General features: G+C 42.8%; 1 protein-coding gene across 2 annotated transcripts in view; it reads right to left on the bottom strand.

Annotated features, from left to right (window-relative positions):
* kmt2d (lysine (K)-specific methyltransferase 2D) overlaps positions 1 to 13,359 on the bottom strand; it is a 37,303-nt gene that overhangs the window by 4,793 nt on the left and 19,151 nt on the right. The window contains exons 32-53 of one of the 2 annotated variants that reach the window (XM_079849175.1): positions 13,190 to 13,357; positions 11,646 to 11,773; positions 9,700 to 11,534; positions 9,488 to 9,611; positions 8,944 to 9,031; positions 8,805 to 8,865; positions 8,223 to 8,455; positions 5,186 to 8,134; positions 4,964 to 5,107; positions 4,681 to 4,845; positions 4,296 to 4,443; positions 4,120 to 4,201; positions 3,865 to 4,040; positions 3,662 to 3,786; positions 3,430 to 3,565; positions 3,208 to 3,323; positions 1,755 to 3,102; positions 1,516 to 1,652; positions 783 to 913; positions 384 to 669; positions 232 to 305; positions 42 to 150 (exon numbers count right to left, since the gene is read on the bottom strand). In XM_079849175.1, coding sequence (XP_079705301.1) covers positions 42 to 150; positions 232 to 305; positions 384 to 669; positions 783 to 913; positions 1,516 to 1,652; positions 1,755 to 3,102; positions 3,208 to 3,323; positions 3,430 to 3,565; positions 3,662 to 3,786; positions 3,865 to 4,040; positions 4,120 to 4,201; positions 4,296 to 4,443; positions 4,681 to 4,845; positions 4,964 to 5,107; positions 5,186 to 8,134; positions 8,223 to 8,455; positions 8,805 to 8,865; positions 8,944 to 9,031; positions 9,488 to 9,611; positions 9,700 to 11,534; positions 11,646 to 11,773; positions 13,190 to 13,357 — 8,763 coding nt within the window. Of the gene's footprint in view, positions 1 to 41; positions 151 to 231; positions 670 to 782; positions 914 to 1,515; positions 1,653 to 1,754; positions 3,103 to 3,207; positions 3,324 to 3,429; positions 3,566 to 3,661; positions 3,787 to 3,864; positions 4,041 to 4,119; positions 4,202 to 4,295; positions 4,444 to 4,680; positions 4,846 to 4,963; positions 5,108 to 5,185; positions 8,135 to 8,222; positions 8,456 to 8,804; positions 8,866 to 8,943; positions 9,032 to 9,487; positions 9,612 to 9,699; positions 11,535 to 11,645; positions 11,774 to 13,189; positions 13,358 to 13,359 lie in introns of both variants that reach the window. The other variant, XM_079849174.1, reaches the window with a different exon arrangement.

The raw sequence follows: 13,359 nt of genomic DNA, 5'->3' as shown, positions 1-13,359 counted from the left end.
ACTGAGAGCACGGCCAAATGAAAAATGTAACTCGAGCCTACCTCTTCACCCTTCGGGATCCTGCGACTAGAAATGATGATGATCTTGTCCTCTTTATCAAATGTCACAACTTCCGCAACACAGTTGGGTGCACAAGAATGATTGACATAACTAGGGAGACAAAGACATCATAAACTAAGACCCAAACCAAACATTTGTATTGCAAGAACAGCACAGAAAGTTTGATCTTACCGGGCAGGACCGCCAGTTAAGGTGGCATCAATCACATGCTCGTTATTTATGCGAAACATGTAGATCCCGCGGTTCTGATTGAAGAAACCAAAGAGGTTAAAAAAAAATGAAAAATAGAGAAAATATATAGCAGAAGCTTGACATCTACAAACCTGCTCCTCGTAAATCTTCTCTCTGCGATTTGCAACCTCGTTGCGAATGATGGTGCCAATGTACTCTATGACCATGGTGTGTTTTTCAAGGTCTTTAGCAGCGTAGAGACCCAGTCCTTGAATGCGAGAACGGGCCAGGTACACATTGTTTTTCCACTCTGTCTTCAGTCGACGGTATTGAGAAGATTTGGAATGAACAAACTGCTTGCTGTACGGGGTGTTAATTTCCCCTGTAAATGTGCTCTGATAGGCTTTGGACATACTCGTGCTGTTCAGAGTATGAGGCCTGAGAAGCAGGATAAAATTACATTAGATTCTTACAATCACTTTCCATACTTAGAGTCTTAAATCAATTGACACATGAGAAAGCTAAAGTCTTCCATTTCTTTTGTTCATTACCGTTTGCAGTGGGTGAGAATTTTGGGTTCAGATCGTGCACAGCCTGTAGGATTTATCATGAGGGGAAGCTCCATGAGAGGATGGCGGCCATATCGGAACGTATAATTCTGGCAGTTTTCCACTCCAGGAAGCTGCAGGACAAATTTTGAGCAGCAAAAATTTGATTATATTGTTAATAATTATAATCAAGATATTGAAGAAAAATGCTTTTAATAGGGATGGGAATCACAGGAATTTAACATCCTGGTTCCAGTTCCTCAATGGTTCCAGTTCATTCTTTTATGACTTAAGGAATAAATATTTGGAAAAAAGAAATGCAATTAGACAAATTAGATATTTTCAACACTAGATAAATGTAAATATAGAACATTATTAAATCATTTCAATAGTAAATGTAAAGAAAAAAAAAGAAAAAAAACTTTTTAGAGGCAGCATTAATGTAATCCAATAATTGACCGTAACTATATACTAAAAAAAGGATGATAAAAAATGTGAATTTCATTCATTTCTTTTTTTACATATTACTGACAAAACATTGTTTATCTTAACTACCGAGAACTGGAGATTTGATCAACAAAAGAAAACAGAGCAAGAATAGTTAACAAAAATGAATCATATGGTTTAGGTTTATTTATTTTTTTACAGTTTTATTAACTGAATGATGTTCATTTTTGTTAGCGGTTCCAAATAAATACCAGTTCTCGGTTCCCAACCATACTTTTTAATTTCTCACCGATTCAGTGATTCGCATCACTGCATGGACAGTAAGTCCATACATCTCTTCTCCCTTGACATGCTCTGTGAAGAGTTTCAGCATGGCTGCTTCATCACGCAGCTTGGCAACCTGCTGCACAATCTTGGACCAGATGCCTGAAGAGCAGTGGCATGACATTAGCATGATGTGGCAAGATAAATCATTCCATCAGGATTACATTTACAGTCATTTCAGAAAATAAACTTAGATTTACATACCATCTGGTGTGGCGTCTCGGAAGTGCAGGTCTTCATACCCGTGCTCTAGGACACGCGCTTCAAACAGAGGCCTGCCATCCTGCTCACTGATGCGACAACGGTAGCGACATCTGCGGTTTGGCACGCGAGTGCTCCAGTAAATTCGTGTGGCCTCGTAGCCCACTGGAAATATAGCAGTGGGTGAGTGAAACACAGCCATCTGAGAGGGCAAGAGCTGGCCCACAGCATGGAAGATGAGCCCGCCAACACGGAACATGTGAATGCGGTCACCACGTTGCAGGATGCTTGCAATCTGCTTCACCTCATCTCGCTCAATGTAGACGCGTCGAAAAACAGCAAAACTGCTGAGCTCCTCTTCACTGGGGCCTTTAAGCTTGTGCTGGGTGCAGAGCATAGTTTTGTCTTTGAAAAACATGCAACGCGCCCGAATGGCACAGGCAAAATGATAAACATTCGGGCAGCGCAAACGGTTGCAGCTGTTAGTAGCACCCGTCTTCTGACAGTAAGCACAGCGGGTGCGCAGTCCACGCCGAAGAGCAACCTCCACATTAATAAGCGCACCGCCCTGGGTCTCATACACCTCAGTGGACCACAGAGCACAGTTAAGATGCACCCACAGATCGACATCGATGTTAAGCAGACGTGCAGGACCATCTGTGGCACCATCTCCTTCCTCGTGGCAGAAACAGCACTTGCGCTTGTCTCTGGGCAGCTTGTCTGGTTTTAGGGTAATGCGGAGGCGCTCCATGAGCTCAGAAACTTCACGGCTGTTCTCTTTCTTAGACCCACCCTTGCGAATAGTGATGACTATCTGGAGACGCTTCCAGCGCAGACCCTTCCATTTTTTGACCTTAGGTCGTTCTTCTTCTTCATCAGAAAGAGTCCTACTACGGTGTTTGATAGGTTTGAGGGATATCTCTATTGTGGGGGAGTCTAGAGGAGGAGAAATGGCTGGAGCAGAAGGTTGTTCTTCTGATGGAGCAGCTAAGGGGAGAACCACTGGCTCCTGAGATTCAGACTCCACGGTAACAGGGGAGTTGTGAGCCTCCAGTTTAACTATAGGGTCGGTTTTGACAGGATCACTCAGGCTTGCGGAAGGGGATGATGTAGTCTGAACAGGTGCATCCGGTTCAGGTTTGGGCTCAGGTTGAGTGATGTTTTCTGGCTCAGCTACAGCAGAAGATGATGGTGGTGGTGGTGGTGGTGGTGGTGGTGGAGGTGGGGGTGGGGATGGTGATGGAGGTGGAGATACCTCAACAGGAATAACAGGCAGGTGGCGCACATCCAGGTCTGAAACATTTGTCATGTAACAGTGCTGAGCAGGTCTATCTTCTTGATCTTGGCATTCCTGCAAAAGAGTAAACATGTCAGAAGAAATTAGATATGTAAGGTACCTCTCAAAAGAAAGAAGACATTTAGAAAACAAAAAAAGAGAAATTCTCAGGAAACTCACCTGTTTGATAAGAGCTAGAATATCGACTTGTTTCCTCAGAGTACATCCTGGGAGGGAAACATCAAACTGCCTAAGCCACTCTGCATCATTGCTTGCAGAAGGGTCTGTCTTCATAGCTGGAAAAAAAAACATTAAAACAGCTTTAGAGAAACCAAAAACAAGAAGCTAATCATTTAGCCGATACTTTGAGAATAATTTTGAAAGACAGTTTGAGTGCATTACCTGGGTTGGAGGAGTCAGGTACTTTCCCAGGTCCAACACCTGCTCTACCAGGACTCTGGGGAAAAGCCACCTCGTAAGAACTTGGCATACGTATGTGCAGCAGTTGGGCAACAGCCAACATCACTGTGTTGAGATTCTGTTAAAAAGAAAACAGTACTTAAACCTTGTCACGCAAAATTATCCAATGCCTTTGAGGTTAAGGTTGGGTTAAGACATTTAGAGAATTAAATACCTTTGCGGCAGCTGATGAAAGCATGAAGGTTACAGATACTTCATTGCTTTTAGTTTTATCCCACTGGCTGGATGAGGCTTCAACTTTTCCATCCACTGACTCAAATGGTTTTGTCTCTGAGAAACCTGTATATAGGTAAGATCAGTCCATCATGAAAGATTCAAGTAAACAAATTAAAATAATTTCCAAACAGTGCCACATACTGGGGATGGCAGAACGAGGAATAATGGGGATAACAGGAGAGATGGCCCTCTCATCCTCCTCCTCTTTGGGATCCAATAGATGGGGGAAGCGTGTTGTCTCATCACCTAGTTGGCTTTCAGGTGAGGATGCAGGCACAATGCTATCTGGAGCATCACTGTCATCATCGCTCTCCATCCTGAGTTGAGAGAATCCATTAGTGCGCTGACATATGCACAAGCTTAAGATTAGTTTTCCAAAAATTTTTGGCAATTTACCGTATATCTTCGTTTTGGTTGTGAGGTGGAGTGGGGAGAGCTGCTAGTATGTCTACACTCTTTACTTCCTCTGGAACAGAACCTTCAAGTACAGGGAAAGATTAAAATGTTAGGAGTCATAAGTCACTAAAGTCATAACGGCTCACTAATAAATTTGAATCAATGTAATGTCTTACCCATGGTATCTTCTGACGCCTCTGTCCCTTTTTGACCTTCTGCTAGTTCCTCTACAGGTGTCACTCCATTTAGAAGTTTGTGCTGCACCGAAGGTGGTGGAGTTGGGGGAAGTGATGATGGTGGTGTTGGAGGATTGCTGAGGTTGTTCTAAAAGGAAAAAGCAGAAAAGAACATTTAAAAATATGAATTTTACTGTAATTAAGTGAAATATGGGAGAAAAGAATGTAAAAGTGTTGCAGTTGTTGCAATCTTGCTGCATCTTAAGAACTTGCATACAACAGTGAACAGTCTTTGGAATTTCTAGAATGAGGAATACACAGAGCCAATCTAGAAAGTCTTTAGTAAGGTACATGGTTAAACTGAAAATTCCAAACTTTAGTGTACCTTTGTAAGAAGCTGGGAATAGTAGTCTGGAATATTGTCTAGCATAGCACTTCCAAATGAGCCTTTCAACTGGGTCTTGGCATTGGCTGGGCTGCTGCCAAAAGGAGCAAACAAATCCAGACTAGCAGTAATGGAGGGCTCCATCAAAGGAAGAAGAGAAAGTCCCTGTAGGTTAACCATAAGTGAGTAATGATTTAACTTCATAATATTAATCCAAATTGTTCATAGCCATGCATTACTCTTAAAACAGAAAGCAAATATTCAAAAAGCCAATGCCACATACTTGTTTCAGCTGCTTCATTATTGCCTCAGTTTTTCCAACTTCTTCTTTCTTGGTTTTCTTTCTAGAGTTTGGCCCACGCTCTCCAGCTTTTGTAGTACGTTTGGCCTTGACTATTGGAGTTCTCTTTGTGAGTGACTGCAGATCCTAAAAATAGAATCCGATAAGAATGAGATGCTCAATTTCATAATACATATGCATAATAAAAGGACTTCCTTGGCCTACCTCCATGTTACGTGGAGTTCCTTGAAGCTTTTGCTCAAGCATTGCTAGCTTGCTATTGATGTGCCCATTTATCTCATTATGAATACCATCTGAGGGCCTCTGAGATGCCAGTTGTAAGTTTTTGGTTCGAAGGAGTTTCTGTAATAACTGTTGGCCAGTCTCTGTCCTTTGAATTTGGGATCCAAGATCTCCTACTTGATTTCTAGAGCCCAGAGCAGAGTTCGAAATACCAGTGGCACTGATGGTTTCTCCAGAAATTTCTCTCTTTATGCCATCAGAATGGGCCTCTACACTATCTCCTGTGTCACATTGGACTTCACGTGGTTCCTGTTTGATGTTTTGCAGCATTATCTTGCACATTTCATTGGGTACTGGAGTTTGCTGAGACATATGACCCTCAGATACTTGAGCAGCGGTTGGTGTTTGGTGTAGGTTGGGTGCTGACTGAGGAGATGGACCATTGAGTGGAAAAGGAGCAGAAAGAGCTTCAGTATTGGGACTCTGAGTCTTTGTAGTTGGAGATCTCAGAGGTGAAGCGATTGATCCCCCTGTCTGGCTGAAGGGACTACCCTTTCCTACAATACCATCTGGTCTAGAAGGTGATGACAAGTGACTGGAGAGTGACAGGTTGCCTGTCTCAGGTTTATTTACAGATGCTGGGCTTGAACCAGGTTCTGGAACAGTGGACCCTGCAGGAGAACCTGCATGAGAGGGAGAGGCTCGAAAGGGGCTCAGTGCTGTTGCCACATGGGACTGTTGTTGCTGTAGATGCTGGGGTCCAGGTGGAGTCTGAGACATTCTCATAATCCTTTGCTGATTAGAAAGTGGGCTTCCAGGAGAACCCTGACCCACTAATTGGCGAGGAGACATTGGTCTAGCCATATGTCCAGGTGCTGTGGCACGAACCTGACCCAGTACTGACCTGGGAACTTGACCTCTCATCATCTGATGATGCAGTTGTTGCTGTTGTAACATCTGCTGCTGCTGCTGGGCACTATTGATGTATTGAGGCATGGGTCCTTGAGAAGGCTGTTGCATAGCCCCCGCAACACCTTGATGAAACTGTGTAGCCATACCAGATGGTTGTCCCATTGCTCCTGATTGCTGTTGAGGGCCAACTGGACCGTGTTTGCCGGCCATTCCAAAGCGATGCTGCTGTTGTTGGATTTCAAGACCTGGATGCCGTGGACCAACTGGTGGCCCCTGTGGGACCTGGGGACGCATTTGTCCCTGCACCTGACCCTGCATTCTTAGCATCTGGCCTTGTTGTAACTGTCGCTGGGCAATCATTGCCTGAATTTGCTGCAACTGTTGGCTAGGAGTCAGATGACGCAGTTGGGGATTCTGCGCAATGAAGGCCTGAATGTTTATAGGGGCACGTATTTGCCCTGCAGAAGCACCAGGCCTTGGGGTCATCATCATCTGCTGGCCTCTAGGAATGCCCATCTGTTGAGTCAATAAAGCTTGCTGCTGTTGATTTGCAATGCCAGTCATTGTAGTTTGCGTCTGACCACTATTTTGGACAAGCACTTCTTGTGGTTGTTGTGCAGCAACCTGACCAGCTTGCTGTTGGGCCATAAAGCACATTTGCTGATCTTCCTGTTTTATTTGTATGGTGTTCTGGGTCTGAAGACCAAGCTGCATCTGTTGTTGCTGTGGTTGTACTTTAAGATGTGTTCCAGCCTGTTGGTTGCCTACAAAACCATGTTGTTCAGCAACTCCAATGTTCTGGTTTGGTTGAGGCTGTGCTGTCGGTTGTTGAGCCAGAAAAGCATGTGGCTGCTGTGGCTGTCCAACAACACAATGCTGCTCTCCACTAGATCCCTGTTGTTGCATCTGAAGTGGTGTAGGAGGTCCACCCTGTTGGGGGGGTGTTTTCGGACTAAGTAGTCCTCCATCTTTATGGGCAGGATTCTGAAGATCCTGGACACCTTGTTGCAAACTCTCGGCAACTCCTTGGGTACTCCCTGATGGTGGAGTTTCTAAAGCTCTTTGTGGCTCAGAGGGACCAGCCTGTGTCTGTTGTTTCAATTGTGAGATTTGTTGCTGTTGAAGTTGAGCAAGGTTTTTCGCAGCATTCTGCTGCTGCTGTGACAGGAGCATGCGCTGAGCCATTACACTCTGCTGTTGAGGTGTGAGCTGGGCTGGTGGCCCCCTGGCAACATGCTGATCCATCAAACCTTGAGGTCTCTGAAGCTGCTGAACAATTTGTTGATTACCACCCATACCCTGTGGTTGGCCTCCCAACATATTTGCAGTTTGGGTCATTTGCTGGCCCATGACATTATGTTGCGTCTGTCCAATCATTCCTGGAGGAGTCTGCATTAACCCCTGACGATTTTGCTGGTTATTAATTAATCCTTGTTGTAAGTTTGGTTGCTGCTGCCCCATGTTGCCCATCAAAACTTGGGCTGGCTGGTTGCCTATGGCTCCAGGTTGCTGGTTAATTACACCGGGCTGCTGAGGTTGATGTGACATAGGCTGCTGCCCCATCATCAACTGTTGTTGTTGTTGCTGCTGCATTTTTTGGACCATTTGCATTCTATGCTGTAACTGTCGCTCCTGTAGAACTCTTGGATCTGGTCCTTGTGCTCCAGGGCCTTGTGGAAAAAAACCAGGAGGTGGAACTGGTTGCACAGTGCCAGCTGCAAGTGGGAGAGTGGGAGGCTGGGCTCCACTAAAGGGCTGCATTTGTGGCATTCTAATCGGCATACCTCCTTGAGGCATCCCTGCTTGAGGCATCCCTGCTTGAGGCATCCCTCCAGGTGGTTGACCAATAATTGGTCCTCCTTGTTGGCCGATCATCATTTGTCCAGGCATCTTGGAAAGCATGTGGGGCGCCTGTGTAGAGGGCCCTGGAGCTAGCATGGAGGACCCTTGCTGATGCTGCTGTTGCTTACTCCGGTACTCTGCAATAAGATTGGTGTGCTCCTTCTGCTGCTTACGTACCTAGAAAAGCACATTTCAATGTTATTAGCTGAATGACTTTAAAGACAACAAAATCTCTCATTCATTTGTAAAAAGATATTTTGCATACCTGGTCCAATTGTTTCTGGATCTTACTCTGTTCCTCAGTGACCAGTTTGAGCTTTTCAGCATCTGCTTCTGCAAATTCACGCCCAGCTTTCTTTGCAGTGCGCTGCTTGGCACACAGAGCTTTACGGGATTTGCGATGTGCTCCAATTTGCTCTTCTAAGAACTTCAACTGCATTTGCAGCAACTGCTGTGTATGCACAAGCCATTCTTCATATTGGTGCTGCTCAGCATCATCTGTTATAAGTGTTAACATCAACATTAAAAGCATGAAATAAACCGAACTGTCTATAACCTGTATGGACAATGTCTGCCTATATACTTTGTGGAAAATATAGTTTGCTACAAATTGTGCAATGCAACAAAAATAGCCAGATTTCCATGTTATCTAGATTCTGAAATTGTCAAATGAGTAAATTCAGAATGTCCATTTTAAAGTCCGATTGTTTTCTGCATTGCCAAAATCATGACATTAAATTTGTGTTTACATAGGGAAAGTAATAATAATAATAATAATAATAAATAAGGGAAAGGGTAATAAAAGTAGTAAAGTGGTTTGTTGCAAAAATAGAAATGCACAACATACTAATGATGCCAAATTGTGGAGGATTCGGTCTTGTTTGAACCTGGTTGCTGCCTTCTCCATCCTGGAATAGAAGGATTAAGTTTAAGATGCAATTTTAAATTCACACAAAATGTGAACTAAAAAATTAAAACAAACCTACCTTGGAAGACCCAGGTGCAAGCTGAGCCTGGGAATCCTCATTTCCAGGGGCTGAAGTTAACCTCTGAGCCAAAAGAGATACTTGCTGCCTAAAGTTGAATAAAATTTAAATTATATCCAAAACAGAACTGAAATGGGCAATTCCATGGAAATATCAACCAGCAATTTTTTTAGAAAAGGAACAAAACCCCTACTAAATTATTGATTTATATTACTGTACTAAAGACTGATAACCGATTTAAGGTAATTGCATAATGTATCATCCACATGAGGTCTACACCAAATTATTCAAATTATACAAAAAAACTGGAGAGCTTTCTACTTTATATGACTATTATATAATTGTGCACTTCAAAGTGTATTGCATCACAATAACAATTTCCTAATTTAAACAGGAAAAACTTGCCTAAACATATTATATTAAACATATTATTATACAAATGGTACTCTCTCTAAAAAGTAACATTTCATATTTTCACTTTCAATTTTACATCCATAACAGTAGAACTGATCAACAATTTGTGTTAATAAAGACAAAAAGGTACCTATTCATTCCAGGTGGTACACCTATTGGATCTTGAGCCAACACCCTCTTAATTCCTTTCAGCGCAACCATTTTAGCCTTCGCAATAGGATCCATTATGTCATCTGTCATGAATTTATCCAGCTCTGAGAATAAATAATATTTACAACATCAAATAAATTTTTTGGATAATAAAATAGGAATAAACAGTTGATGAAACTCATTTCAACATGCCTTTATCTGGGAAAAAGTTGCTGGCCAAGTTCTGCTGTTTAACGATATGTGGAGGTGGTGCAGTCTGTTGCTGAGGAGTAATACCAGGATGAATTCTGCCAGGCTGTCCACCTCGTAAAATGCCTTGCTGCTGTCCCATTGCTGCATGGGGAGGTGAAGGAATTGCAGCGCCAATTAACCTCTGCTGCTGTTGTGGCAACACATGAGGTGGCCTGGGCACCATACCTGCTTGAGGCACAATGCCCTGGGATGGATGGTGGTGCTGTGGCATCATAATTTGATTTGGCCCCTGAGGAGGCTGTTGCTGATTCTGAATGCTGTGAAGTTGACTACCAATCCCTCCCTGTAGAGCACTTAAATGCTGCTGCTGTTGTTGTTTCTGAAGCTCCTTCTTTTCATGCTCCAAAAGATCTTGTATTAATAAAGGTAGTTCACTAGCTTCCAGAGAGCTTTCTACTTTGTCTAGATCTTCTGCTGTAGAGTGGTGGCCAGAATCTGGCAACCCAAGTGGATCATTACCCAGGTCTGGATGTGGTGCAGTTGGTGGAAAGGACAGTGTATCTGCTTGGCTGGGAAGAGGAAAAGGTATACCACCTAAACGGACGGTGTTCAAAGAAGCAGTTGCGGTCTCTGGTTGATTAGAGGCTTTTGATCCACTGAGCAAAACCGACACAGTTTCACTGAGTTCATCTTTAACCGAAGCTTGTCCTGACTGTGGTTGTTCAACCAACCCCTTCCCTTCAAGTTTTACAGAGGACAGTCTAATGGCATCAGAGGACTCTACTTTTGGAGTATTGGTAGCAGATGAACTCTCAGTCTTTAAAGGTGGTTGAGTGGCAGTTGTGCGCGTGACCTGACAAGCTAAATCGACTCTTGGTTTCTCTTCAACCTTGATTTCTACATTAGCAGATGACCCTGGTCCTTCCCCCTCTGCTTCCACAAGTCGCAACTGGTCAGAAAAAACATCTTTGGGATCACCCTGATCAAGCTCAGGGTCAGTGTATGCCAGCAAATCAAATTCATCACTGTTGAGCAGATCATCCAAATGAGGATCATTGGTCTCAAGATTGTCGAGGTTTCCCAAATCATCATCGCCTTTATCAGGATCAAGGTCAAGAGTAGCAAGATCATCATCCTCCACTCCGGTTTCTGCCACTGTATCACCCAGCCCTTTGGAAGCAAAGGCATCCTCTAGGTCAGACTCAGGTAGGTCAACTGGATTCACAACAGTCTGTTGACCTCTTATTGTACTTGTTTGAGGTTGAAGCTGTTGAGTAGTAGTGTGAGAAATGGGCGTTTTAGGTGTAGTAGTTGGCACCTGTTGCGGCTGTAGCTGAGACTGAGGAGGGGGTACATTGCTTTGTTGTTGCATTAATAAGTCCATACCACCCTGCTGTAACCCAAGTCTGGGATCACGCATCCCCTCCGCTGAAGCATTGAGAGATGGGGGTAAGTTCTGCTGAAGAAAAGCAGCATTCATTTCCTGCTGTGGAAGAAACATGCGTTGTCTGGGTAAAGGTGCCCTTTGCATAAACTGAGGACCGAGTGGCATCCTCTGGGAATTATGCCTCAACTCTATAAACTGAGGTGGTGCTCCCGACACATGGCTCTGTACAGCTTCTGCGCCAGTGCCTGTGACCCCTGTCAAAGGATTAGGGATATTCTGCATGGACTGCATGTTGAGAGAATTGTTGATGGGAGTATTAAGGTGCTGCCTGGGAACGGCTTCGATCATAGATGGTTGCGGGAACCTCCGCGGAGCACCTTGGTTTTGCCACTGTGCAGGAAATAATGGACGAGGATACATCCCCTGAGAAATATTGGGCCCAGCTTGCCTACATAAAAAGCGCAGATTAAAAAAATGTTAATTGTGAAAGTAACGTTTACAAGGACTGTGTAAAATCACAGATTAATCGAAACCAGTTGCATTTTTCAGCTCATTGTACCTTAATGCACTGGGCTCCATAGTTGCTGGTGTCCCAGGAGGAGGTGGGCGGCAAAGCTTTTCATCCATTGCTCCCATTGGCAGAGGCATCCTGCTGCTAAGGGCTGCCTGAGCAACCACAGCTCTGTCCTGATGGATGTAATAAGGTGACGTTATGCTAACTAACAAAACACTTTTGTCTGTACAATCAGTCGAAATAAATGCACTACACCATACAGCCATTATATATATTTTGCAATATTTCATATTTTTTTTAGTTATTATATTGTTATTTTTTAGTTATACTGTTTATATAACATTGTTTTGGGCCAAATTAAGCATCCCTACAAACAAGCACAGCAAACTGGAGCATTTAAAATAAAATAAAAATAATAATAAAAAAATTTAAAAAAACATGCAGCCATAGATTACCATTAGAGATGCACAGATATGACATTTCTCAGCCGATACCGATAGTTTGGTTTTTCTTATGAAAAAAAAAAAATCTCTCTCAAATAATGCTGCAAACTATAAAGAGAACCCTCTCATTTGGTACAATATAATATTAGAGGTTAAAATTAACAACAGAGCTATTATATTCAACTGTTATTTATTTCCAGATAAATATATTTAGCCTACACAAATAAAAGCTGAAATGTTTGTATACAACTCAGGTAGTTTTCATAAGCACTTGTCTTCATGGCAAATTTATTCAAACATACATACATAATTAACAGTAAATAAGCTCCTCTCTATTTTAATTTTTTTAAAGCTAACTAACAAACGGATGACTTTCCTGAGGTAAATGCAACATTAAGGGATATTGTTCACAAGCTGTTTTATTGACGTCTTTCCACGGTTGAAACACTGATTGAGTGATTACATGAGACATGATACGGTTGTACTGTATCTTTCAAATTCCTTTCTGATATTCATGCATGTTTTTTCTAGATATAATTTGTATTAAAGTGGAAGAAAAGACTCGCACCCCACAGTGTTGCTTGAACTGAGGCGCTACAGCGGTCTGTCACATCATATTTAAGAGCGTCAAAACGCCATTTATTGTTTGAACTTTGTGATAAAATGAACAGAATTTGAAAGATGACACCTTGTTTCTTTTTAGAAGAAACAAAGCACAGAGATATTTGCGATTATTGGATAAGAGGTGCGCTACAAATAATGCTTAGTATAGGGAAAAACTGCAGATCTGACAACCCTTGCTTGAACTACAGGTGATTCATAGGGTCAAAAAGAGCCTGCTTTTATGTAGATGTTATTAGCTGTTAATGCGTTATTGTCACATTAACTTGCCCTAACTCAACACAAGAGATTTTCTTCACACACAGTCTGAGTTGCAGTCGGTCATGTTTTACCGCACCCTTATGATTGACAGGATACAATCAGCACTGATCATCGGCTGTTTTTAAACAATCGGACAATTGCCGATAGTGAAAATAATAGCTTTTATCGGCTGATACTGATTGTTGGAAAATACATCGGTGCATCTCTAATTACCATTTCATCAGATTCAATAAAAAACATTCAATATTAATTCAATGTCAATACCTGAGGGTAAGGAGGTGGTGCTCGCTGGCTTTTGTCTTGCTGATAGGCCGGCATTTCCCCGCTTGGCCAATTCTGAGCAGGATTACTCACCACAGGTGCTTCCTTCTCTTGGCGAAGTGAGTTTCTCTGCATTTTTTGTCTTATCAAAAACTCTCTTAATCGCTGCCTCT

Source organism: Squalius cephalus, assembly GCF_949319135.1.
Source record: "Squalius cephalus genome assembly, chromosome: 18".
NCBI classification, from domain to species: Eukaryota; Metazoa; Chordata; class Actinopteri; order Cypriniformes; family Leuciscidae; genus Squalius; species Squalius cephalus.
The sequence above is the reverse complement of the archived record's forward strand: the minus strand, read 5'-3'. Positions and strand labels throughout refer to the sequence as shown.